General features: G+C 41.7%; 1 protein-coding gene across 8 annotated transcripts in view; it reads left to right on the plus strand.

Annotated features, from left to right (window-relative positions):
• Window positions 1-24,995, plus strand: part of NFIA (nuclear factor I A) — a 245,802-nt gene that overhangs the window by 114,489 nt on the left and 106,318 nt on the right. For 7 of the 8 annotated variants that reach the window (XM_082766228.1, XM_082766230.1, XM_082766229.1 and 4 more), the window contains exon 3: window positions 19,802-19,867. The exons of the other annotated variant lie outside the window; for it this stretch is intronic. In XM_082766228.1, coding sequence (XP_082622354.1) covers window positions 19,802-19,867 — 66 coding nt within the window. The remainder of the gene's footprint in view (window positions 1-19,801; window positions 19,868-24,995) is intronic. 8 annotated transcript variants of the gene reach the window in all.

The raw sequence follows: 24,995 nt of genomic DNA on the forward strand, positions 1-24,995 counted from the left end.
AAAAAGAAAAGAATTTTTTTTTTCTTTGGTATGGCAAGCCATAAAATGTACAATGGTGTAGCAGAATGAATGAGTGGCTGTTCAGAAAGGAAACTTTCTGAGCAGCAGAAGGCTAACTGCTGAAATAATGGAGCCATTCACAAACATATTTTTCTATGTAACAAATAATAAGATAGTTGGACAATGAAGTCTCCTCAAGTACATAATAGATTTTTAAAAAAATTAACTGAAAAAAAAATAAAATTCCATCTTCAAGACCACATTTGGATCAATTAGAAAATATTTGTAAAAGCCGATCTGGAAGTCAGCGTGGGCGCTAAAGCCTGCTGATGCTCACAGGATATGTTGCTTTCTGCACTCTTGCAAGAGGCTGATCCCCACAGACACCTCCGGCCTGTGTGGCACATCTCAGCTCCAGGTCTGTCCCTTCCCTTCATGCCCAGAGCTCTCGGACACGGTGAGGTACCTGCATGTGGCCAGAGGAGATGGCCACCTGCCCTGGGGAGGCTGGAGCATCCAAACGAGGGGCCTAGAGATTGCCAGAGGTGCCGCCTAACCCAACAGGCCTCAGCTTCACTTAGGGGCAGTCTGTGAGAAAGGCTGCGAGGTTTGACCCCGTCAGTCCCTAGCACATAAATATTCAGCCCCCAATGACTTGTTCTGCTGTTCTTTAACCTCAGCATTACTTCAGATGTACTCCATAATCTATGTCTAAAACAGGGGGGCAGTAAACTACATTCCTTATCAAGTTACATTATTGATATTTTTGTTAGAGCTGAGGTAGTATTTTAAGTCTAAATCATATTTTTCTGTGGTATATATAAATATATATATTTATTAAAGTTACATTAGGGACGTAGATGCATACAATATACTCTTTCCTCCAAGGGTTTGAAATAAACAAAGCGAATAACAGAATTACTTCAAACCTCTTTGTATTTATGACTGGTTGAGGCCAGAGCTCTGAAGATTTACACTTGGTGGTAGAGTAAGATGCTGTGCTTGTCCTGCTCTCCTGGTAGGCCTAGTAAATCCTGAGCTGTTTGAGGCGAGGGCTGTCTTTGTTCCGTGCTTATACTGAGCTTAGCAAAGTGGGGATCTCAGGGTGGGAGTCCTCATTATCTGCAGGACTGATAATTAGCGATACTTGCACCTGGCAGCAAGGTCCCAGTGCAAGGGTAAAGGGTAAGAGCCCTCTCCTAGATTATGTGAAGCAGGGGCAGTCTGTAGATCCAGGAGGAGTTTCTGCTCAGGTTCTGATACCTCTGCAAGGCTGATAAACCTGCAAAGTCAGATACTTGGTGCATTCACCGCTCTAGTGTCCTTGTGTCTTCAGTAGCACATGGCAAATTGTACTGGAATAAATGCTGGTTATTGCTTTTGAATAAGGAGTGCAGAAAAATCAGACAAGGCTTTTGCCTAGTGGTGGAGATTAAGACAGCCATAATTTATTGCAAGCTTGCCTGTCATGACTAATGGATTCAGCCCCTATTAACTGCGCTGTGACACTTAAACTGACTATTTTTCTTCAGCTTCTTCCCTCAATTTTGACCAAAATGCATACCTACGAAGAAAAGACATTCATTCTTCTTTTCTCTAAGGCAGATTTTTGGTGTGTGAAATTAAGGAGAACTTCAGTGGCAAAGCCCACCACAGCACATGTACCTGTCCCAGCCTTTGTCACAGAAATGTTGTCTTTTCAGGTGCTCTGCACAGGGCCAAGGGATCATAGTGGAACCAGCTATCACCAAAGACTCTGCTCTCACAAAGTACAAGGCCCTGTTTGACATTTTGAATCTCACCTTAAAAACAGGGGATGCAGCAATTACTGGATGCAGTAACCGGGGTGCCATCGCACCATTGTGCCTGCCCAGAAGTTTGCATTTCAAGGCAAATATATCAGAATATATATGTCTGTGTAAATTTCTGTAATTTCTCTGGCTCTCTTCCCTCTGTCACCTCTCCCCCTCTCCTGCTATTCCTGTTTTATTTATCCTGCTGTAATAAAATCAGTCTCACAGAGAATAGGCAAACAAGAGACGTGTAGTAGTATGCTGACTTGGGACTGAACATGCCGTGGTTAAGCAACAGGATGAGCACTCCCTCCTTCCTTTTTGGGGTGAGCGTGGTGCATCCACAGCCCCATAGTGATACCAGCATGAAGCAACATGGATAAAAGTCCAGCTGCTTCCAGCTGATGCCCCATGCAGAGCCAGGCAGAGAAATGAGCTCGCGTCTAGCAAGCCTGTAGCGCCAGGTGGTGGAGAGGTGGTTGCTTTTGGAGCTACCAGCTCTTTGGAGGAAGGATCTGTATTTTTACGGAGAATTGATGGATTGATTTTATCGCAGTGATTATTTTCTAAACTTCTCCAGGGGAGAAAACTGTTTTGGGAAGATGGGCCAAATTCTTAAAAGCCATGGAGTGTTTTTGGGCACTGCTGAGCAATGAGGCGTTGGGTTTTATATCTGACTTTAGACACTTATTTTTAGACTTAAATTTTCTAAATGGAGAAATTCTTTTCTTGGCATAACCATGAAATAACTGATTTCTTAACACGTTAAAAAAATGATTTACTTTTGATAGGAAGTTGAAGGGGGTGGAAGAGCAAACTATTTTAAAGTCTTGCATGTACTTTTCTAACCAGATCATGGCTCCATAGTAATTTGAGAAGGCGAACACAGTTCACAATTGAGGAGTAAGTTAAAAAAACCTGAGTTTGAAATTCATAGGAGGAGAGAGACTTCCTGCTTTGTTCTTATGGTTTGGCATCAAACCAGTCATATGCAAATTTTAAATTGTGCTGCTAAATAGTTAAATAAGCAGATCTAAAGGGTGTAAGGTTCCCAGATCCTTTGTAATATCCACACACAGCTCATTTTATATCTTCTACCAGTACATTCCGAATCACTTTTCTGATTTTATTGAAGAAAATGTCTGGAATTTTGATAGGAAGGACTTGAAAAAGATAGTCGAATCTGGATAAAATATTCATAGATATAAGAAGTTCTAGTACCAGGAAAAGGCTGCTGCGTGCCTTCAAGACTGTTCTTCTAATTTCCTAATTTCTGTTTTCCTTGTTTTCTGTGCTGTTTGTTTAAATAAACTCTACTGGTTCTGTCTTTCACACATCATTGCTTTTTGCTTCAAAGGCTCCTTTTAATAACTCATTCTTTGGTTTAATTTTCTTTTGAACATGAATTGGGCTTCACCAAACACTCTGTATACAGCTCACACCCACAGACGCTGAGAGCAGGGTTTATTCAGTGTACATGTAATTGTGTACGGAGTTACTCTCTGCTGGGCTGGCCGACAGAGTTAAGTTTTCAAACTAGTTTCCATCGTAGCTCTTTATTTTACCAATCCCATGTTTGGGGCTGCAACTTTTCCTCCCTCTTTGTGAAGAACAGACCACACTCCGATTTTGCACAAAATCTTTTCCACCATATGTTTTTAGTAATTGTATAGTAGGGAAAAATCACTTTTCCCTTGTCAGACATTTCTAGTAACACTTTTTTTGTAAAGGCCTTCGTCAGAAGTGGCTGAAATTTGAGACTATTCATGGAAATAGTCCTTCGAGGAGGTTAAGTTTGAGAAAGAAAATAGAAAATACGGTTAAACTGTGATTGAAAAATCACTCCTGAGCGTGCTCCTAGGAGCCGTGCCCTGTGCTAACAGCAGTCTTTGTGTTTGTGGCGCGGGGCAGGAGTCTGAAAGCTCACCCAGGAGCAGCAGAGGCCGCGTGCTGCCCGTGCAGGACGGCTTGCAGAGGGCGCTGGGCATCGGCCAGCACGGTGCGAGCCCAGCTTTGGCTGCATTGCGTGTCTGCTGCTGCACCTGCGCCCTTCGGTGGGCCGTGGCTGTGAATTGCGTATAGACAGAGTGGTCACACAGCACTTGGCATGGCTGTTTTCCCATTTTTCATTTGCTTTTTAGGTTTTTATACCTTGTATGCCATCAAATATTTTTGACACTCGGTGGGCAGAGGCAAATCGGGGCATAGAGAGGAGTGGGGGAACCACAGGCAATCCCAAAAGAGCAGGAGCAGTGCTCTGGGATGGGGAGGTCAATGCAGCACGTAGGGCCTTGGGGCCGGGTAACTGAGGCTCCTGGGTGATGAGGGGAATTAGTAATAGTCTTTGTGTCATTAATATTTTCTGTTTTCCAAAGGCTTTGCAGGCTATGGGAATAAGTGGTTAAGTACAAGGTAACGCTGGTTCTTTTCAGCATTCCCAGGGTCTGTAATGGGACCGGCCCGAGGCCCTATAAATAGCTTAGAACATTTTCATCTGTAACATTTGGTGTAAATTGTAACTTTCAGAAACTTATCTTTTATGTGGCGCAGTTTGCTTTTATGTTCCTACTGTCTAATCTTATCTTCCCATGTGCTGAAATATAAAAATTCATTGCAATTATCTTTCCTATAGTAAGATATCAAGGAGTTGGTACATTGTAAGGGGACCGGGTCGAAGTACAATCAACACACATTTTTTTGGGTCTAAAAATATCGGTGCTTCAAAGGTCGGCTAAATGATAAGTCCCGTCCTGAGTGTATATATAATACATACGAATGCACACTATAAATTTGTTTTATAGATTTTCATTGAAGCGCTTCACAGGCTGATGATGATAATTTCAAAACGCTTCGAGTTTATCTGAGGTCGCCGGTACAGCGGGCGAGGAGGCAGCGAGGCGTCGGGCAGGGCCACGGGACAGGCCGCATGTAGGCGGAGGGGTTGCAGCCCTTTCGGCCGAGGGGGAGGCAGCGGCTTGCCAGCATTTGGCTCTTTGAAGGTGGCGAAAGCCCATCGGGCTTTTTCTCTCCGAAGTCAGCCAGCCAGCAGCAGCCTTCTCCCGTGGCCAAAGTTGCTCCTGCGGGTTTCAATGGGAACGGGCCCTGGCGTCGCGCTATTGACTTCTCCTTTGTTCGGCTGCGGGAGCGCAGCTGCTGGAAGTTGTGCTGCCACGGGGAAGCTGGGACGCAGTCCGTGAGGGCAGCGGGATCCGCAGGCACCAGGAGCCAGCAGCGTTTCGAGCAGCGAGCAGGCAAAAATTCTTCCAGAAGGCCTCGCCACCGCATGTCCCCCGGTGCTCTTTTCCTTTCCATGGGAAAGGAGGGGTTGGACCGAGGCGTTGTAAGTAATATAACTGACCGGAGGCATTTTTAGATGCTCTAACACTAAACTGGATTTTCTCTAACATGCATCCTTTGCTCCTCTCGGGATGGTATAATTTATTTAAGTTAGTGCTCTTGGTATGTCTTTATTAGGAGTGGGAGCAACAGTCAAAAAAGAGGTAGCGGTCAAGGAAACTGAAGGACTCTCGTCTCTTTCTCAAAATAATAAGTATTTTTAAGTAGACCCAGTGTTTCTTCTACCGGACTAAATAAAGCATTCCAGAATAAAACAAACACGTCTTCCCATTTAGGCTTTCATTGCACAAGTCCTGTTGAAATTCATACTAAGAGGGCTTGAGAATTTCCCTCCCATAGACGATCCCAGCGTTCGGCATTGTGTCCTGCCCGCCTCGGGCTCGGGGACAAACACAGCTGGGTGCTCAGGTCCGTGCTCGCCGGAGCTACGGGGAGAGCTGCCGGTGGTGGGAGCTCATCGAATGGAAATGTCTCACGTGCATTGTCTGCGTGACTGTGAGAAGCACGTCTGGTTTTAACTACACTTTCTGAAGTGTTACAGGCAGTACAGTTGCTCTTTTCACTGGATATTGCTTACTTTTCTTTGGGATCACAAATATTTGAATACAATTATTCAGTCAGCTGGACATCTTTTTCCTCCCATTTCTGCTCAAACAGTAGTAGAATTTGGTGTTGATTTAAAAGACTGTCTGCCTTAAAGCAGATTGCAGAGTTTGCACACTGTGAATTGTAATTAAAGTGTAAGGGGTGCTTATTATGTCAACAACTGGCATGAGAACCCCCGAGCAGCAGGTGACCCCAAACATGTGACGTTTGTGACAGCTAGGATCCTTCTTTCACTGGTTTAGCAATCTGAAAGACCAAATTGAAAGAAGCCCAGAGGCTGTATATTTCATTAAGTCCCAAGGGAAGTGTGGGATACAGCTTCCTTCTGCTTTGCTGGGACGTAGCCAAAAACTTTCTAGAGGCTCTGTTTTTGACAGAGGCTTGCTGAAGGGGGGGAAAAAACCTTCCACCAATCACCCATAGGACCATAAATTTGACATTTCCCACAGTTTCTTTGAGGCACTGATGTTGCTGTGTCAGCAGTATGTCCCAAATCTTGTGTTGTATTGTTTGAAAAGGAACAGTCAAACTTTCAGGGGAGCTGAAATGTTTTTCTTCATTGTCCAACAGCTCCTCTGCTGCAAAACCACAAAGGATTATAAAACACACCTCTCAAACCGAGGGCTGCTTTTATCCAAAGTAGGTGCCGCGCACATTCACAGAGCCTACATCGTTTTCTGAGGCAGCAGAACACAGACGCTAACATTTCATCCGCGTTACAAAGCAGGCAGTTGAATATCATTTATAGACACTTCAGACCCGATTGCGGCATTGATAAGGAAAGGAGCCTTATGAAAACACGGCGCTAAATTTAGCTCCAGCGTAATTCCAGTTGGGTTATGTAAAGAATAAGCTCGGCCCAAAGACTGAATTATGGGTCGTAGCGCAGCCTGTAATTTATTTTAAAATAATCCTAAATTCCGTGTTGGACAAATTCTTCGTCCTCAGCCCCTGCGCCGCATCCCTCCGGTGCTCTGTGAGCGGCCTGCGGTGCAGCCCTTCGGGCGGCCGACCTTCCCTCGGCTGCTGCTCCGTGCCAGGGAGACTTCTCGTCTGCGTCACTGAGTTCAACTGAGTTCTTTCCAAAAGGTTTTAAGAAAGAAAATGGCGAATACAGTGCTCATTCTGTGCCTGCATGCTTTGTTGCTCTCACACGGGGATCTCTCTGCTGTTCTATACTACTCCACTGCAGCGTTTCCTCCCAGCTCTTTCACATGCCTTCTGATTCTAGATACTTCCCTTTCTGCGATGGCACCTTATCCCATGACAGGAGAGGGCATTTTTGTCCTCCTTGAGTCAGTTTGCATATATATGTTTTCAATTAGTCTCGGAAGCTGGAAGGGTTTAGGATTCTTGACTCCTGAACACAATCGTCATCAGTTCTGCCACTGATCTAGTAAGTAGCTCCGGTCAAGTTACTTAACCTATCGAGTCATGCTCCCTCTAGATACTACAGTAGCTAATATTTTACGAAGAAAATAGATCAAGTTAGATAAAGATAAAATAGCTTTAATAGTACTTCTATTTCAAAGGCGTATTTTGAGAATTAATGTTGACGAAATTCTTTGATCTTGGATGAAAGATGCTTTAGAAATGTAAAATATCTTTGTTATTTGTCATCTCTGGCTGTGCAATTTTTCTCAGAAATTAAATTTTCGAAAACACGCGGAAGGTTTCAGTGTACCTCTGATTGTTCAATTTTTTTTTTAGAAGAGTTTCAGAAAAAGTGACTGGGTTGTTTGTGATTACACATAGTACAATATGTTACTTCAGATGCGAGTAATCCGGAGTTGTTAATGCAACTTCCCGTGGCACTCCTGAATTTGGCTCCATAGTTTGATGCTATAAATAATAAAATAACCAAAATGCTGAGGTTGTGAAAGTAGTTTCTGAGCCCTTTCTGCATAGTTTCCCTCATATAAAACCGTGTGCTGTTACCGATCGCACGGGATTGCATCATTATTTCTAACCCTACATGCAGTGCGTGGTCAGACTGCCACCGACAGAGCTGGTCCCAAGAATTACTTGAGCAGAATCTCAGCTCGGGCTGCAGCAGATGTCTTTCCATTTTCTTTCAGTGCAATATGGTAAAGACCTGCAAACAACCTCTGCCCTGCCAGCAAACAAATGTATGAAAATACTGTTAAAAATGGCAGAGGAAATAGTTGTAAGTCAATGAGATGGTCTATTTTTAATTTTTGGACAACTGCTATATTTCTTTTGAGCGGTCAGCTTCTAAGTGAACTCTTTTCCAAATGTAACATTGTACCTTTAACTTTTCGGAAGGTTTGTTTCTGAGAAAACATTAATAATATTTTTATCTGGGAACAGTTAGCTTTTTAGTCCATCTGAAGTTTTCAGCCTCTATAACGTACTGCTTGCTAAAAGGCACACTCAACAATGCATTAAGTGCAACAGAATATTCCTTTGCAGGATTCCCTTTGTTGCAGACATTATTTATGACATTTTAGTCAATATTTGCATGGCAGACTGTCCAAAATTATTTTGTTTTAGGCACATCACTGATAACTGGACCCATATTCTTTATCATTCTTTTACATTCATTAGTCACTCTGTAGTGTTTTTAACATTTTAAAACACTCATGCAATTCAAAGGAAAATAGATTTCAGCCAAAACGCCTTCAAAATTATCTTTTTTCCTTTGAGTTATTCAGCGATTTTTAACACTTCGTATGTTTGATGTTTTTTTCTTTAGTCTCAGCAAGGCAAAGTTTTTGCAGGCTTTGACTACACTAAAGATAGGATTTTGATAGAAAAAATGTGAGGTAAACTGAACTTAATGTGAAAATGTTATCAGACATGGTGTAAGGTGTAGCCAGCCAAAAAAACTGGCTATTTGCCTTCTGTGTAAAAGGTAATTTAAAAAAAAAAAAAAAAAAAATTACAACAAAACTAATTAGCAGATATTCTAATGCAAGAAAATGTTGCTGTTAGTAAAGTTTCTTCAATATGCCAGAAAGCAGATGGTGGCAATGGAATAGCGTTTTCTTTTGCCAGCTTTTCTATATGCTTTCTAAACCTGCAAGAGCTTTTGCTATTCAGTATTCAAATTTCTGACACTCTATGATCTTTTTCATCTTAAAACAGAAATAGAAACTGAAACTTAAAAATGTAATCAAGTCAAGCTGTCTGTTCATCGGATCATAACCATGGCTTTAAAAGTTTGATTAAAATTTTGTCTACACAGTGTAGTTACAGGTTCTGAGAGCTCTGGGCTTTTCTGTTTTTAATTTTCTCCCTCAAAATTCAGTTTTTCAGCACTGGGACCAAGTGAAAACGGATTTTAGGTGGTATTTTCAGAGTCAACGCTTCCATCTTAATCTTTTTCAGTGTGTATGTGGAGGAGGGAATCCTACCTTTTATATCTATATACCCCATTCTTTCATATATTTGTAATGATCCACCATCCTTTGAGATGTAGATACAGTTCCATTTCTCCATTATTTATGGCCGTTGTACCTTAGATTTTGCTGTAACTCAGTGTGGTACCAAGCCTGCAGGATGTTACTTCTCTCTGAGTTTTAACTTCATCTTCTACTTGCGTGGCTTACAAATAGAGGAGAAACACAGAACAAGTAGGCTGCCTACCAAAAGGCTGCTTTTTTTCTGCCCGAGTCTGTGTTGTTGATGCCAACATGATACTGATGCAACAAAACACGTCCTGATTTTTATGGTAATTCTCTGTTCTTCTTTGCAGTCTGCAATATTGTGAGAGTAGAAACATATCCATGGAGCAGCAATCAGTGGCAATTCTTTGTGGGCAAAATCCTATGACTTTTCAGTTGGAGAAAGGCTTTGGGTTGATGGCAATATTTATGCAATTATTTTCAGAAACAAGGCAAGAGAGGGCAAGATAGGGAGGGAAGGGGGCTATCAAGCAGTTTTTTCTGCTGTATAATTTTATATATAGGGATGTTTTTTTTGCCAGCAGTTTAATTTTGCATAAAGCTTAAGAAAACCTGAAATGGAAATTTTTCACATGCCAAGTTGAACTCCTCAGAGTGCACAGAACAAGGAAAAGGCATCTGCCGGAAAAAAAAAATAATAATAATAAAACAATAAAAATTAAAAATTGGCCACTATAACCAAATATGTACTTAGCAGGGGTTGAAATGGGAGCCAAGAGGAAAGGTGTCAGGTACATCAAAATGAAAGAGAGTTGTGAAAACGGAGCAGCTAGTGTAGATCCATAATAAAAAATAAATGCATGACCTCTGTTCACATTGCCCCTTCTGTAACTTGGTATTCATGTTATTGACAAAAACTCCATGAAATATTAGTTCACCCTTTCATTTTTACTTAAATAATCACACATGTTTTTATTATCAACATTATTTTTCCTTGCGTGACACAGAATAATCCTTAATAGGAAAAATGGGCCCATTTCTCCAGGAGTTAGCTCTTTTTAAGTATTCTTTATTCTGTTTGAGGTATGGATTCCTACTTGAATTTTATGGTTAAGAGTAGGCAAACGTTGCACCTGTCCTTTAGGAAGAACGAGGAGAGGGAGAGGTTTATGGAGGAGGAGGTTGGGGGTTTTGCCCAGTGTGTTTATTTGGTGAGGGTTTTTCTTTGTTTTTGCTGGCTGATGAAGTCTTGGACGGCTCCGGCAGTGGAGAGAACTTAGCAAGAGGCACAGGCTGAAATATGTGAATGCTCTGATGGTCTCCAGAAACAGCTAGTTTATTAGTGTGGTGTTGAAAAGGCAAGCCTCGGAAAGCAGGTTCAGAAGCCTCCGCTCATTGTCAGGAACACTTTTATTTGGCCTTTTGATGGAGGGCAGGTTTGGGCAATTCTTTATTCCTGCCCGCTACGGAAAATCTGGAGAGCCTCCTTGGTCGTGACCTTGCAGCAGTGTGTGCCATGGCCCGGGGAGAGGCACCGCACCGCGCTACTGCCCGGGCAGCGAGGATAAAGGATGAGGATGGGCACCGCAGAGAATAGCCTGGGAATACGCAGCTCCCTGCCTCGGGTCCCATAAGGATGAGTTTGTCACAATAAATAAATAGCAAGAGGGTGGGGGGGGGGATAAAGATTAATTGGGTGACTGTACTACAGCCAATGGAGTCTCACCATATGGTGGACATAATCCTGCTTTGCTAATGTTAGTTTACTCACCAGTGTAAAATTGCACAAAAGCAGACCTGGAGACTTTTACCAAAGCGACCAGATCTGCTCATCACTCAGTTTCATCTTCACTTGCCTTTGTACGTGATGTAAGGCATTACAAAAGCTGCAATTTAGCCACCTGAACTATTGCTGGTGTTATTGAGTTAGAATCTACTCCAGAGAGAAATGCAGAAACAATCTCTTATTCCTCAAAATATCCAGAAAAAAAAAAAAAAAGAAAAAAAAAAAAAGTAAGAGAAAGATAACCCGAGAGTGACTGGAAATATCCCTTCTAGGTGACTTTGGATTCACTCTAGCAAGTAATTTTCTAGATAATGTAGTTGAAGGCTTTCTAAGCCAGCATTGCCGTTGCCATTGTAATGGCTGTATCGGTGGGAATGATACTTTATTATCAGCAGCGGCGGCTTGATTGCTCGGCTCCTGGCTTTTTACTCCTTTTGGTAACTGTGCTTCTGAAGGTAAATCACTTAACCTCTATGTGCCTCCTTCATCCCTTCGTAAAGCGGGCACAGTAATGCTCACCTTTCCCACAGAGGTATTGTAAAGCTTAGTTTAATGTTAATAAGATGTTTTAATTTCCAGGATAAAAGGATGTTCTATAAATACACATTAGAAGTAATAATACTTTTAATGTATACCATTACTCTATAACAGTGCTTTTCTAGTTTTAGAAATTTTTTATTGGTTTGCAATTATTACAGAATCCGTTTTTGTTAATTAAAGATTGACATTCGGGCAAAATTCGTTGAATTGTTCTATAAATTCACCTCTGCGTGTGCTGCGCATGCCCGGAGCCGCGCTCACCTGCACTTTGGGATCATCAGTACAGCCCTTTGGCTTTTAAAACAACTCTTCGATGCGTGTGCTCAGAAGTTTGATGGCTCCTAAATAGAATGGTTCAAATATTTCAAAGCACTTGAGATTCGTATAGTGTGAAGCAATTTAAAATTATTGTACTGCAATTAATTTTAAATAACTGAGCACTGCATATGTCTAGAAACCCATACAGATCCAAATGGAAGCTCTCTAAAAATTGAAATGATTCAATAAATTTAAATCACTCTGAAGAAATGGATGTAAGTACTGTAAATCATTTTGTGAGGGGGATAGGCAAATTTTGTAGAACTGAATCTGAGGGTAGAGACTCTAATTAGATTTTTTATTTTGGGGTTTATGATGATAAAATGTAGGTTAATTTATATTTCCTAGGGATATGAGGGCAGCTCTTGTTGATCCATATGGTTCCTTGTAGCTCTTACATAGGCTGCTTTTTTTTTTTTTTTCATTTCCCAAGATTACAGAAACTTAGCAATCCAACTTTGCACATATTTTTTTTCCATTACAAATATCTTTCCCTCCAAATCTGTATAAAAAGACATGAGAAAAATATTGGCCCACAGCTAGAAATGCCAAGTGTATTTTTAAATGCAGCTAAAAAAGTACTGCAGAGTTAAACGCCGTACAGCATGGAAGCTAACATTTCGCGGAGCTGGGCTGCTCAATGAATATGAATTGCCATCAGCCTAAACCACCGGCTCAGGTAGGGCCTGTATCTGCAGATACCAACGCGGATTACTGCCTGATGGCGGTCCGCGAGCCTACAGCGCGCTCCTTTCCCCACAGACGTATTAGGAAGATGCTATCTGATGGAGGAAGGCTGCTTGAAAACACTGCCGCGAGACCTATCGAGAGCGGTGCCGTTGGCTGTAGATCAGCTCCAGGAGAACGGGCGTGCGTGGGATCCTCCACCCCGGCTCTCGCTGTAGGGTTTCGGTTCTTCCCAAGCACCAGAGCCAAGAATTGGGGCCATGCACGGCCTTCGCCAGGCCCTGCCATCCCACTGCCCCCCTGCCACCTGCGGAGGGTCGGGACGGCGTGGCCTTGCTCCTGGCACGCGCGCTTCCCCCGGGGACGTTCGCTCGCCGGGGCCCAGCCGCCGGCCTCACGGGTGGGCCAAGGCCCGTGGCGGCTGTGGGGCCGCTCTGACGGCCCCCATTAGGGCCAGTGGGGACGAACATTGCGTGTGGGGTTTGCTCCGGGGTTGGTGGGCTCCTCCGGGGCCGAGGAAGCGCGGAACGCGAGAGGGGCCCCTCTTCAGGGTCTTCCTTAAGGCCTTACCTTACTTTTAGACAGTTGTCATTATCTTTGTCTAAAGGTCATGGCTAAATTGAATAAAAGGAAAGCTGTGTGTTCCTGTCGATGCACAATGGCAGTATTGACTTTCCTAATCCAGTTTGCTGAGGGGTGAGAGAATTAAATTAGATATCTAAGCACAGAAATTGAGAGCCTTTGAAAACAAAGATAAGGAGACAGCCTGTATTTTCCTTTTCCTGGGAGCTCTGGGCTCAAGATTTTGCAGGTGTGTCATCTGATCCATGGCTTGCATCGATCAAAACTGTGCCAATGCATATTTAATTAGCAAGGGGACCCTGGATGCATTATGGCCATCATCCCTATATTGAATGGACTGTCAGACTTTCTGAATGCCTCCCCACCCCCCCGCTTCGTTGTTTGGGGAGCTTCTGCATTTTGTCTGAGCAGCTAAAAGTTTCTTTGTTTTTAGCTGGTGATGCATACAGCACCACTGAGGAGAATACAAACAAGTAAAGTCCTAAAGTGTTTATTTTGTCTAGGAAAAAGGGCTGAACCAATTTGAATCCTCTGGGTAACGGATTTTTGTATCTCTTGGAATTAAAAAAACACAGTCGCATGATGTTTACTTTAAGAATATTTTATTATAACAAATAAAATCTGTGCTGTGGGATTTCTTAAGGAAGCCTTTGATGACAATTTGAATTAAGTCAAAATTAACGTTTGCTACTGCAAAGGAATAAATAGAAAATGTTCCAGAAATGAATCAGTAAGCAGGAATCAAAGGCTGTAAACTGTTTTAAAAACAAACATTTAGAAGTGAATCAAATACTTGTTTGTAATATCAAGCAACAAATATGGGAATACACAGATTCCCTGCATTCTAGGCTATCACACGATAGCAGTAAATCATTTATGGGCTAGTGAGAACAAAGAAAGTTGATTTAAAATGAAACCATTTTGATACAGCTCTAGGGTCTCATAGCCTTCTGGTTAAGTGGCATGTTTTTCTTCTTGCCGATGACGAGGGAGGTAACCCGAAATTTTCGCGTCCTGAGAAGTTAGCCCTGGAGTTGGGGAGATCTTTGTTTGCATCCACCTTGTTACAAAGCCGCCCCGGCAGACAGAGTGTTGCCTGATAAACAGATGTAATACACAAAGTCTGCTCACAATAAAGAGCAACAGACTGTGGGCACATGTTTTGGTCTCATTCAAACTCATCAGCATAGTCTAGCTAGCTGTTTTGTTGCTAGTCTACTTACGGGGTAGCTTAGTAGCGTCTTACTGGTGAAGTAACAAGGAGTTTTTTTGCCACAAAAGTTTTGTGGCAAGGGCTCATGGGAAAATCATTTGCATACATCTTGTTACAAAGGCTGACTACTTCCTGGCTTAGACAAAGTGTTGCCTGATAAACAGACTTAACACACAAATGTCTGTCTGGAATAAACAACAGCAAGCTTTGATTTACATTTCCATTATCAAAGATAATCTCTTTCCCAGTGTACAGGAATTAAGAGTCCTTGCCTGATAAAAAACCAGGCTGGCATGGCGGGGATTTTACCACTGCAGCACCCGTCTTCGTCAGCTGAGGGGCTGTGGCACGCTGTATTGGGGGGTATAAAAGAAAACTGGAAATCTGGTACAGATATTTGTACGTGTGACGGTGAGGTGGATGATAATGAAGCACTTTGAACTCCCTATAAAAGTTGACTTGAAAGCAATGGCTCGCGTTAAACAGAGACCCAGGCCTTCCTTAAATGAAATAGTAGTAGCCACCAAAATATCCATAAATAATAATTGTAGCATATATGGAGCAATGCATATGTGTTTATGTTATAACGTGTAATGAAGGGAAAGTGAGTGTAAAAAGCCTCAGTCCTGTTGCTGGTTTCTGTTTGTAAATCCCTTAAGCTCACCACGTAAGGTTGTGTATAAAGGAGCATGATTTAGATTTTTTTAAACATATATAAATCTTTGGTAGAATCCATGCCCAAAATTATAGATGAAAAATTTATTGCATGAACACAACCCAGCCATATAAATATTTTATTACAAATAGGACTCTGAAACTTGAATAAAATATGTCAGTTTATTATACGGTATTTCCCCCCCTAAAACATGATATGAATGGAAAATTTAACTTCTGCACTTCCCCGGTGTGCCGAGGAGGTGTGGGGCTGGTGGAATCGGACAAGGAGCCCGCACTCCTTGGCCTCAGAGCAGGCTCGGCATGGGCAGCGGCACCGCTGGCCGGTTGTTTCGGCACAACGTGGCCATCGCCTGCGTGCCCTTCTGCTGGCGAGGGCTGGGTTTCGCTTGGGGCTGCCTCTTCCTAGGTCGGAATAATCCGACACCCGGTGAGGCGCTTTGTCCGTGCCACCCGAGGCTGGAGTCTGCAAAGCGCGGCGTGTCGAGGAAGTGTGAGTGTCCAAGAAAACGTCCCGTTTTTTCCCAAGTCGCATAGCCAAGGAGTAGTTTAACACTGGGAAGTGCCATGGCGCTCGGCGTGGGTTGTTTTTTTTTTTTTTTTTTGCAGAGGAGCGTAACAGCTCTTCACCGTCTGTGTCGTGGTCTACGAAAAAGAACAACATTGTCAGTCTGTTGACATTGGTCCTGTCCACAGGCCAGACTTTCCTGGGAATGTTTTATTCTCTCCAAACAATGGAGCGCTCCCTTCCAGAGCAGCGAGCCTTGCCTCCACGCAGCCGTCGCGCAGCCGGGCTGTAACCCACTCCTGCTGCAGCCGAAAATGAAAATTACATCCTGAAAAGTCCCGAGCTTTGGCTGGGGCTGAAGTGCAGCTGGAGGCCGTGCAGACTTGGGCTTGGGCACCACCGCCTCGATCGCACCGGGGCAGCCAGACAAGGAACAGAAAATAGAGGCAGAGTAGAGAGTGCTACTTCAGGAAAACTACCCTTTTTTTGTTGTTTTCCTTTTTTTTTTTTTTCTTTTTTTTTTTTTTCTTTACCCCTTAATCATACTTGATTCTTGGAAGGAGAGAGTAAAATCTCTTTGACATTATTTTCATTGTTTCCCCACGGTTGCGGCTGGTGCCAGGTCTGCTCGAGCTTCTCCTGGCCGGTAACCTGGACTCAAGTGTCCGTACTCGTGCTAATTCCAGCGCGTTGAGGGTTAAAAATCCCAACCACTAACTTTTCTTTAACCAAAAAAGCCCCCAAATAAAACCCATTGTGCTATTCAAGGTTAAGCTTCCTTAAATATAAAACTAGATTCCTGGGTGATTTTTTTTTTTTTTTTTTTTAAATCAGCAATCTTAATAGTGGTTCCTCACTATAATATTTCCAACTCCATCTGAAATCATTTAAATCCTCCCCTTAATAACATGCACTTTATTGTAATATACAGATTCTTTGGCTTCCTACCAGCCTTAGCTTAAGGCACCAATGAAACTCGTTGCCGCAGGGGGCCATGGATTCAAGAGGGGCTCGCATCTACTGTATATTTTGTTTTGTATGTTTTCCAATGGCTCTAATTATTGCAGGTGGTAGAATTTAACTGGCGGTGTTGTTGCTAAAGAAAATAGGCATAAAGTGTATACTGTTTTGCAGAGTGGCTATCAAATATATAGAAAAGAGAAAATCAAATGAATTGTTAAACTGCTCTATAGTAAGTGATTTTATTGATTTAATGCAAATGCTTATGAAAACGATCTTCCATTTATATCAATTATGTATGGGCAAAAATTAATTTATTCCTCCGGTCACCTGTTTGGCTAACTGACTCAGCAGGACACACTTTCCCCCTCCTGTTGTATCCCAGCCCGCAAAAGAATAAACATTCAGAAAACTGGAATTTTAAAGTTTCCATGTGCAAAACAACAAAAAAGCCCCGACAGGAGTTACTGCCAACTGCTGAAAAAGCAGAGAGCGAGCTGGGGAGGGTGAGCAAGACTCTCTCGTCCTAGGCAAGACTGTAAAATACAACGGCTCTGATTTTGCCAATCCCTTAACCATGTGGCGGCACATTTATATGTACCGGATCATCTGCGGCATCTGAATAAAATCAGGGAAGCAAAATTCTGCATATAAACATTTTGGCTAAGTGCCTTAACTCAGTCTTCTTATCTGGGGTTTCCACAAGATGCCACCTTGCATAACAATGCCGAGCGTACGCTTGCCCAGTGCACATTTTCGGTAGCCTTCCGTGCTCTCTGCCGCAGCGTATATTGTTTTTAATTCTGCCTCCTCCTGCTTTTTATTGCCCCATGCCTCGCCACGAAGAATACTGCTGAAAGCTTTTGTTGTCTTTTAAAAAAATAAAAATAAAAAAATAGTATTTAATTTCAGCAGAAGGGGTGGGCTGCAGGAAACCAGAATTTAGCAAAATGTATCACAGTAGCCGGGGTAATAAAAGAAGAAAGTTAAGATTCAGTGTGCAAACAAATGCCCTGTGGTCAGTAGAGCCTCTCTTTTGCGCCTAGCCCTGGTGTTGGAAAAGCAGCCCCGAGTGCAAACAAAAGTACTTTGTGTCTCAAAACCTAGGAGCAGTTCCCGACGTGCGCGCTGCTCACGGGCTGCCGAGCTTTGCTGGGCGAAGGTGCCAGGCAGGGGGCTGGAGAGCGTCAGCTCCGAGCCTGGCTCCGGCGTGTGCCACCGCGCCCTCGTCCCTCGTGCTGCTTCACTGGCTTCGGTATCGTTTCGGGAGGAAAACAGGCTTTGAGTCCCATATTTGTGCAGCAACTTTTTCAAATAGCATCGGTTGTTGTGGGATTGTAACCCTACTTGGAGCATAAAGCCCAAACGCGGATTGAGCTGGGGCTTCTCGAAGGAAAACAAAATCCTGGAGAGTAAGCGAAAGCCTTGTGCATGCCCTGTAAAATGAAATACGTCGGATGTGGGTTTTGAATGTTGACTCAATATTTTACATTTCTAATATGTTACCTTTGTGGCTACCTTTGTGCCATCGGAAACGTGAAACTTCCTGCCAAAATCTGGTGTCCAGAATATAACAGCAGTGTGCCTCTTACCCGGTAGCCTATCTGCTGTCACTGCTTTCAGCTTTGTTAAAGATAGCCCCAAAAATGAATATTTAAAACAAAATTGCAGAAGTAAGAGTAAATTATTTCATTGGATTTCATTGTAGAAATTTTTTTAAAATTACAAATATAAAGGAGAGGAAACAGGCTTTGGACACATGGAGAAGCATACAAATTTTTAGCAGAGCTTCATTTATTTTAAATAGAAATATCACGATTTAAGCATTTTTTCGCTAATTTTCGGAATATTTATATTCTGAAATTTATCAATATTTGTTTTGTGAGTACATTTTTTTACATGTAGTTTTTAATTTATACAAGATTGCCCTCTAAGCTTCTGAATGATACCTAATGCATAGAGTCAGCAGGTAAAAAAAAAAAAAAAATTTGAATATTTAAAATAGGCATTTTCTTTATAGTGCTCTGCGGTAATTAAAATCTTCATTTGCTTAAAAGCAAGGAACCTTTTTAAAGCAATAAATTAGCATTGCTTGACCCAAGGTCACTAGTAGTACTGCTTCTTCCAGCGCTATTAATACCTCAAAGAAAAAGAAGGGGTGGTGTTATCACTCTGTTGCAATAGAAGTAAGATTTTCAATTTAATCACAGTTAAGTGTCATGACCTTTTGATCTTGCATTGACTTCTCACTGAAATGTGGTCAAATTTCAGACAGCTAATTCTAAACTCTGCAAAGTCAAGGTGAAGTCAGAAAATAGGTTCGCCACGAATGGAGGTGTTTTTGATGCAATAGCAAGTGTTTTCATTTCCTAAGTTTTGTTTCACTGCAAAAAAACTTTTTTTTATGGGCTCAATAAATTACAAAACAATTTCTGGAGAAAAAAAAAAGAGAGAGAACTTTTTTTTCCTATTTTCATGAATTGCAAAAACAGTAATTTGAATTTGATGGGTTTATATTTTTTTTTTATTTATATATATTTTTTTCTCCCATAGGTAGAATCATTTTTTCCAGTTCTTAGTGTTAGAAATAATTAAGAAGGAAGACAGTATTTGTCTAAAGCTTCTACTAAGAATAATTTTCAAAGTGAAGAGCAATCATCTTAACATAGAGTTAATAATGTGTAAAAAAAAAAAAAAAAAAAAAAAAAAGCAAAACATTCATATTTACACACATCCTTTTACAGATCATTTTATTATTTCAGGCAAATATATTGTGTTGGTTGGAGACTGTTAGCTGGGAGTTTGTAGGACCCATTATTTGTACAAGTTCTAAAGCAGTTCGTCGAGTGTCTGATCTCGTTTATAGCACTGCAAATCAGGGTAATACCGTTCATTTCAGTGGTCTTGGAGCACCGTAACCACTGCGAAAGTATGGCAAAAATCATCTCTTCTATCAGTTTTGCAGATTTTGTTTCAGAACTGTGTAGACAACAATCTCCACGACTTTGTAGTGTTGCTTAGTTACCTTTATATGCAAGCTTCAAAATCTGTTTTGAGACTTTACTATGTGTTGGATTAAGGCTCTGGCTTGTATACAACATAGAGGCTGCATTATAAAAAACATGTAGGAGAGTAGTTTAAATATGCCTTCTCTAAAAAGAAGGATTCTCAAAGCTTAATTTATTCAAGCACACACACCAAGCACTCTGTGTAGTGCCGTAAACAAGATTCCCTTTTTTTTTTTCTAGCAAAAAATCTTACCTAGGCACGGGACTTTTGCATTATCATGTCCTGGTGCAACATTCTTGTCCTTAGTTTGTACTCTCAGCCTTTTGAGGAAGTCTGGCGCCTCTGATCTATTTTCCACAGCAGACCCTGTAATTTTTGGCTGTATTTTATGTTTTTCAGATTCAAGTCAATCTGAAAGTCCCAGCCAGCCAAGTGAAGCTGATATTAAGGACCAGCCAGAAAATGGTAAGTTCTTACCTGCTGCTCCTGCTTTGGGATATTAAAACAGCCCATATTTATTAAGAATTTTTCCTATGTCTAATATAAAAGGACTATTCAGAATAATTGACATGGGATAGGTGCAGATAGGTTGTGTACTCTCCTCATAGTTCAAATGCTGCTTTTTCACTAATCTAAGTAGCATTTGTTTCTCCAGTCCTGGAGAGAGACATTTTTTTCCTTTAAAAATCATTTTAATTAGGGAGATGCCATTAAAGAGCCTGCTGTATGCAACCCTTATCCTTATTCCTCCGTAGCAAAGGCTTTCAGTCCCTGGGCCGTGAGTCATGACCCCCTAGGGGTGTGTACTTCATCGCTTTCATTTTTATCTATGTGCTTTTAACTTCATTTTGTTTATTGATGCTCTCACATGACACACTGAAGTACCTAACTTTCGGTACGTGGCCAGCCATCATTTTAGAGTGTAGGATCTCAAGACAGTCCCATGAAACAAAATGGTTGCTTTGAAATATGTTTCCGCAGACCCATTCTCTGCTGCAGAAACCTGCCAAGCAAAACTGAGCAGCAACACTCCAAACGTTGCAGTTTCAGGGCAGGACTGCACACCTATGAACATACCAGCTGCTCGGGCAGGTACCCACTGCAGGAATGATACAGGTGCCACCAGCATCGTCTGTATTATTTATGAGTGTGCTTTAAAGGCTGTGGATACTAGGGGTAAGCAGCACAGGGAGGCTCGAGGATAGCTTGTTGCGCCGTTTTCTCTGTGTGTTTGCAGGAGTAGGGCTTCAGGTTGTAGGCACTCGATCTTATTTGGAGGTAGCAGTGGGATTGTGGATTTGGGGAACACTAATATTCTGTGAATGGGGACAGCTTAAAATTAGAAGCAATTGCTTCTACTGAATCGATGGCTTCCATTGTAAAATAACATGAAAAAAGTAATAATAGCAAATTTATGTAGGGAATGTATGTGAAGGGATAGGCATATGTGTGAGGGAACAGCTTCTTGTTCTTTTTATGTTTAAGTGAGGTAGAACTCAACAGGTTCTGTTCAACCATAGGCAACTGAGGTTTTCTTTACTACTTCTTGTAGCTAGGACTTAGAAGTAACGTCTCTCAAAGTGAAACTGAGCTAAGCAACTATTATTTGTAGTTTTTCCTGACTTTTATTTGTAAACAGATTTTATATATATATATGTGTATATATATATATATATATATAAGACTTATATGTAGGAGGGAAATCCAGTGTACTGGAGTGCACTGCTTATAAACAGAAAATAAGAACTTTGGTGAATGATTTGGGTCTCTGAAACCTGTCACCATTCGGGGGACATTTAAATCCACCTATTGTAGAACTATTTTATCTGTAATAATAGAGATGTGACTGCCCTTTCACAGAGCAACTATCTGCTTTTGCCTCAAATCTTCACAGAGCATCCCTACAGCTGTGTGAGTGGTGAGTGTGTGTTTTGAGGACTTTATTAGTAACCGGCCAAGCTGCGAGCTGAAATGAGGTTGAAGGGCTGCGTTCAGATCGGGACTGCATTTGGATCGGGGTTTAAGTGGCAGATAGAATTCACAGAAGAAGAGGTTGAGGTACATGAACACTTAAAAACATGAGTGTGTATTATAGGGCACAGGGCCCGCTGGGCTGGTAAGATTTTGGCTTCGGGGGATTCCTGTATTTTCCTCCCACTGAAATCTGAAAGGTTTCATGTTTTGATGGGTTTCGTACTGCTCATCTCCAAGTATACCATCTTAAAACATTTTTGTTGTTTTTGAAAGACAGTGCCTAATTTCTCTTATCAATCCTGTTCACAGAAATTCTAATTTGTAGCCAAAGGATTGCGAGGTTAAGAGAAGAACTGACTAAACTGTGATTTTTGTTCTGCCAATTCTTGGATTTTTTTTCTGTGTGGAATATGTTGCCTATGTTTATTAAATCATATTTTAATTTAGAATGTATTAGGCACCAAGCATGTTATTATTTCATGTTTAGATAATATTCTTTCACAGCTATTAAACCACAGTTCTTCTTACCCTGCAGTTTCTCAGTCTTAAGGAAGCTCGTTACTCAACAACCACCACGAAAAGCAGCAATGTCAGTGTTTAATAATGTAAAATCTGTAAAAGCCTAGTGAAATGAAATATCTCTGATTTGGAGCCTGAGTCTTCCTTGTAAAACAAGCTTTTAGTGAATTCTTGGAACTTCGCTGGTGACCTGTTAAGGGTACTTTTTTTTAATAAACAGGAAAAAGATTTTTCTTTTTCTCATTTTTACTAAAGGGTATTTTTTCCCACCACAGCAGAATCCTCCTAACTAATTACGCACCTTTTGCAGTGCCTGTGTGGGAGATTTTCTTTACAAATGCATCTAATGCAGGCTGTTGGCCCTAAAGGGGCTGCTCCCCCTGGGCAGACGCTGAGCTCATTCTCAGCACACACAGCCCCCAGCTTGCAGTGTACCCAGCCTGTAGATCAACACAGATCTGCAGCTCTTATCTACTGAACGTGAGGATGAAAGCAAAACTGCAGGCTTTAGAAAATGAAAAACTGCACGCACAGAAACGGACACAATAAATCATATTAACTGCGTTGTTCTACACTTGCTGTAGACCCACTTCCACAGGGCCTGATCCAACTCCCTCTGGAGTTGATGGGAGTCTCGTAATTGATTTTACTGAGAGTGGGAATGAGCCCACACAGGGAGGATTTTTATTTTTTATTTATTTATTTCTTTTTAAATCAAAGAAAAATAGCATTATGAATAATCTCATTCCCACTGATGCTAACAGCAGAATGACCAGATTGAGGGCAGGTTTGGAATCACTTTGCGTGTGTTTCTGTGAGGCACAAAGAAGCATATCGATTAAGTACTACCTTTTACATGCATGCATTCCTTCATTTTAAAAAAATAAATCTTTAAAGGCCTTGTGAGGGTTATACAGCCTCTCTACTTGCCTGTTAATATCCTTTCTGTTCCACTCCATAAATTCTAGAGCTATTTATTATACACATATATTTTGCATACCTTGAGTAATGTAGGTTCAAAAGGGTCAACTATACAGCCCTGAAAAAGAAGGCCTCCTACTACAGATTTTAATTTATCATTTTAATTTGTATGTGTTATTTAGAAAAACCTGTATGTCTAACCTTCATTAAAGTGAAGTTCATGGGGAAAAAAAGCTTTTATTTTTTAGAGCCACCCCTCTTCTCTAGTGGGCTTTACAGTTGCATTTTATGGTGCAGAATCATCTCGGAGAGAGAAGATGGTGACATCTTCTGCTCTCAGTGGTGGCTCTAACACAAACTCTAACCTGTACTTCAGCCTTCATTAAGCCAGAATAGTTTTCAGGCACTTACCTGACCTCTACTGCAAAAATTTACAGAAATAGTAAGAACTTTATTTTTTCAAAAGAGAGAAAGAGAGAATCCAGCATGCTGGCCATGAAAGGCAAGCATGCAGGCAAGACGAGGCTTATTCATGCTTGGTCCATGGTCGAGATGTCTTGTCCTGGAACCAGGGAGGAAGCTAACCTGTGAGCAGACAGTGTGCATGGTGCTGCTGTCCCCTCGGTCCTTTACCAAGGGAAAGAGCTTCTAAGGGAGAGAAAGAAAACCCAGAACCCAGAACGTGTCTGTTTGTTATGTGGGTGAGGAAATTTGCAGGAGGGATGTTGAAAGAAGCACGCAACTTCATTTGAAAGGCAGGAGCGTGTTCAGATGTCCTGATATTTTGCTCAAATGAGTGTGCTTTTTTTTTTTTTTTTTTTCTTCTGACCAGCTGGGTGGAACACCCGTGTGGAAAATTCCCCACTTTTGTAGTTGCCTAATGGTATGTAAAAGCTTCATTTCAGTTGGCACCGCAAAGCGATTTTGCAATTCACCCAATCAAAAAAAAAAAAAAAAAAAAAAAAAAGATTATTGATTTTAAGAACTTGTTAAACGCGCTGGTTTGGTGTTGATTTTTATAAACAAACTAGTTTTCAGCGAACTGAGGGTGACAAAATGGCTAGGCTGATGTAGTGAAGGGACTGCGTGCCTGGGGATCAGCAACAACTGAATTCCAGGCTCAGCACTGCCGTGGACTCTCTCTAGGGCTTTTATTCTTTCTTTCAGTCATGGAAACGGCTATCGGATAGGTTTTCTTTTTGTAAATGGGATTATTTTAAACTTTCGCAGGAAAACTTTTCAGTCTTTTTTGTCTGCGAAGCAGGGATGGTTGTGATGCTAGCTTTCGGAGATTCACCGAGTATTAAAAGCCAAATCCTGCTCTGCTCTGGCAGGAGTTTAACTCCGGAGAAAGGCAGAGCACAGCCTGGTTAATAACGCTGGTGCAGGGCCTTGAGAGTGCTGCCAGCCCTCCACCGGGCGAGGTGTGTGCTTGACGTGGTAGCACTGGAGGATCCCTGACTGCAGCGTGCAGGTAGGGGCGAAGCGTGCTGCGTAAAGCCAGGGAACGTCGTGTCACTTCTGCAGACACCTGATGGCTCCTGAGCTTGTGTTCCCGCGATTCGATCACTCGGGTCGGTGGCACACCACTTTAATTGCAGATCAGCGACTTCTTTTTAAAGAAGTTGGTAAATTCTCCCGTTTCAAGTGAGCGAGACAGCAGTCATTATTACAGCTGATTACAAGCGTGTGCCAAATTCACTGCTCAAACAAATTATACAGAGGGAGAGGCATTTATCTGAAAAATAAAAATGTTTAATGTCCAAACCGAATGCTTTTTACTTTTAATGTATTCTTACTGCTTTGAGCTGCAAGTACCTTAACAGCACTGCAGGAAATGAAAGGCACATTGTTCTTTGTAACATTAAAAAAAAAAAAAAAAGAAAAAAGAAAAACAATGATGTACCGTAACTCACAGAACTCGTTTTTCAGCCCCGCAGTAATTACACCGGACTTGTAAATATCATCCGTGAATTCTTCGCTTAAGTAGGGCCGGACTGGGGCATAAAACCTTACCAAAAAAAAAAAAAAAAAAAAAGAAGAAAAAAAAGTTTTAAGTATATGCTTACTTTTCCATGCCTAAAAGCATAAAGGAAGAAATTCTGGTCCTCAAGCTCTGGAGGAAGGCAGGTTCCCTGGCACAGCCAGTCGTGGCAGGCGTAACGCAGCTCAGGCTGCA

This window comes from Aythya marila, assembly GCF_965140915.1.
Source record: "Aythya marila genome assembly, chromosome: 8".
Taxonomy (NCBI): domain Eukaryota; kingdom Metazoa; phylum Chordata; class Aves; order Anseriformes; family Anatidae; genus Aythya; species Aythya marila.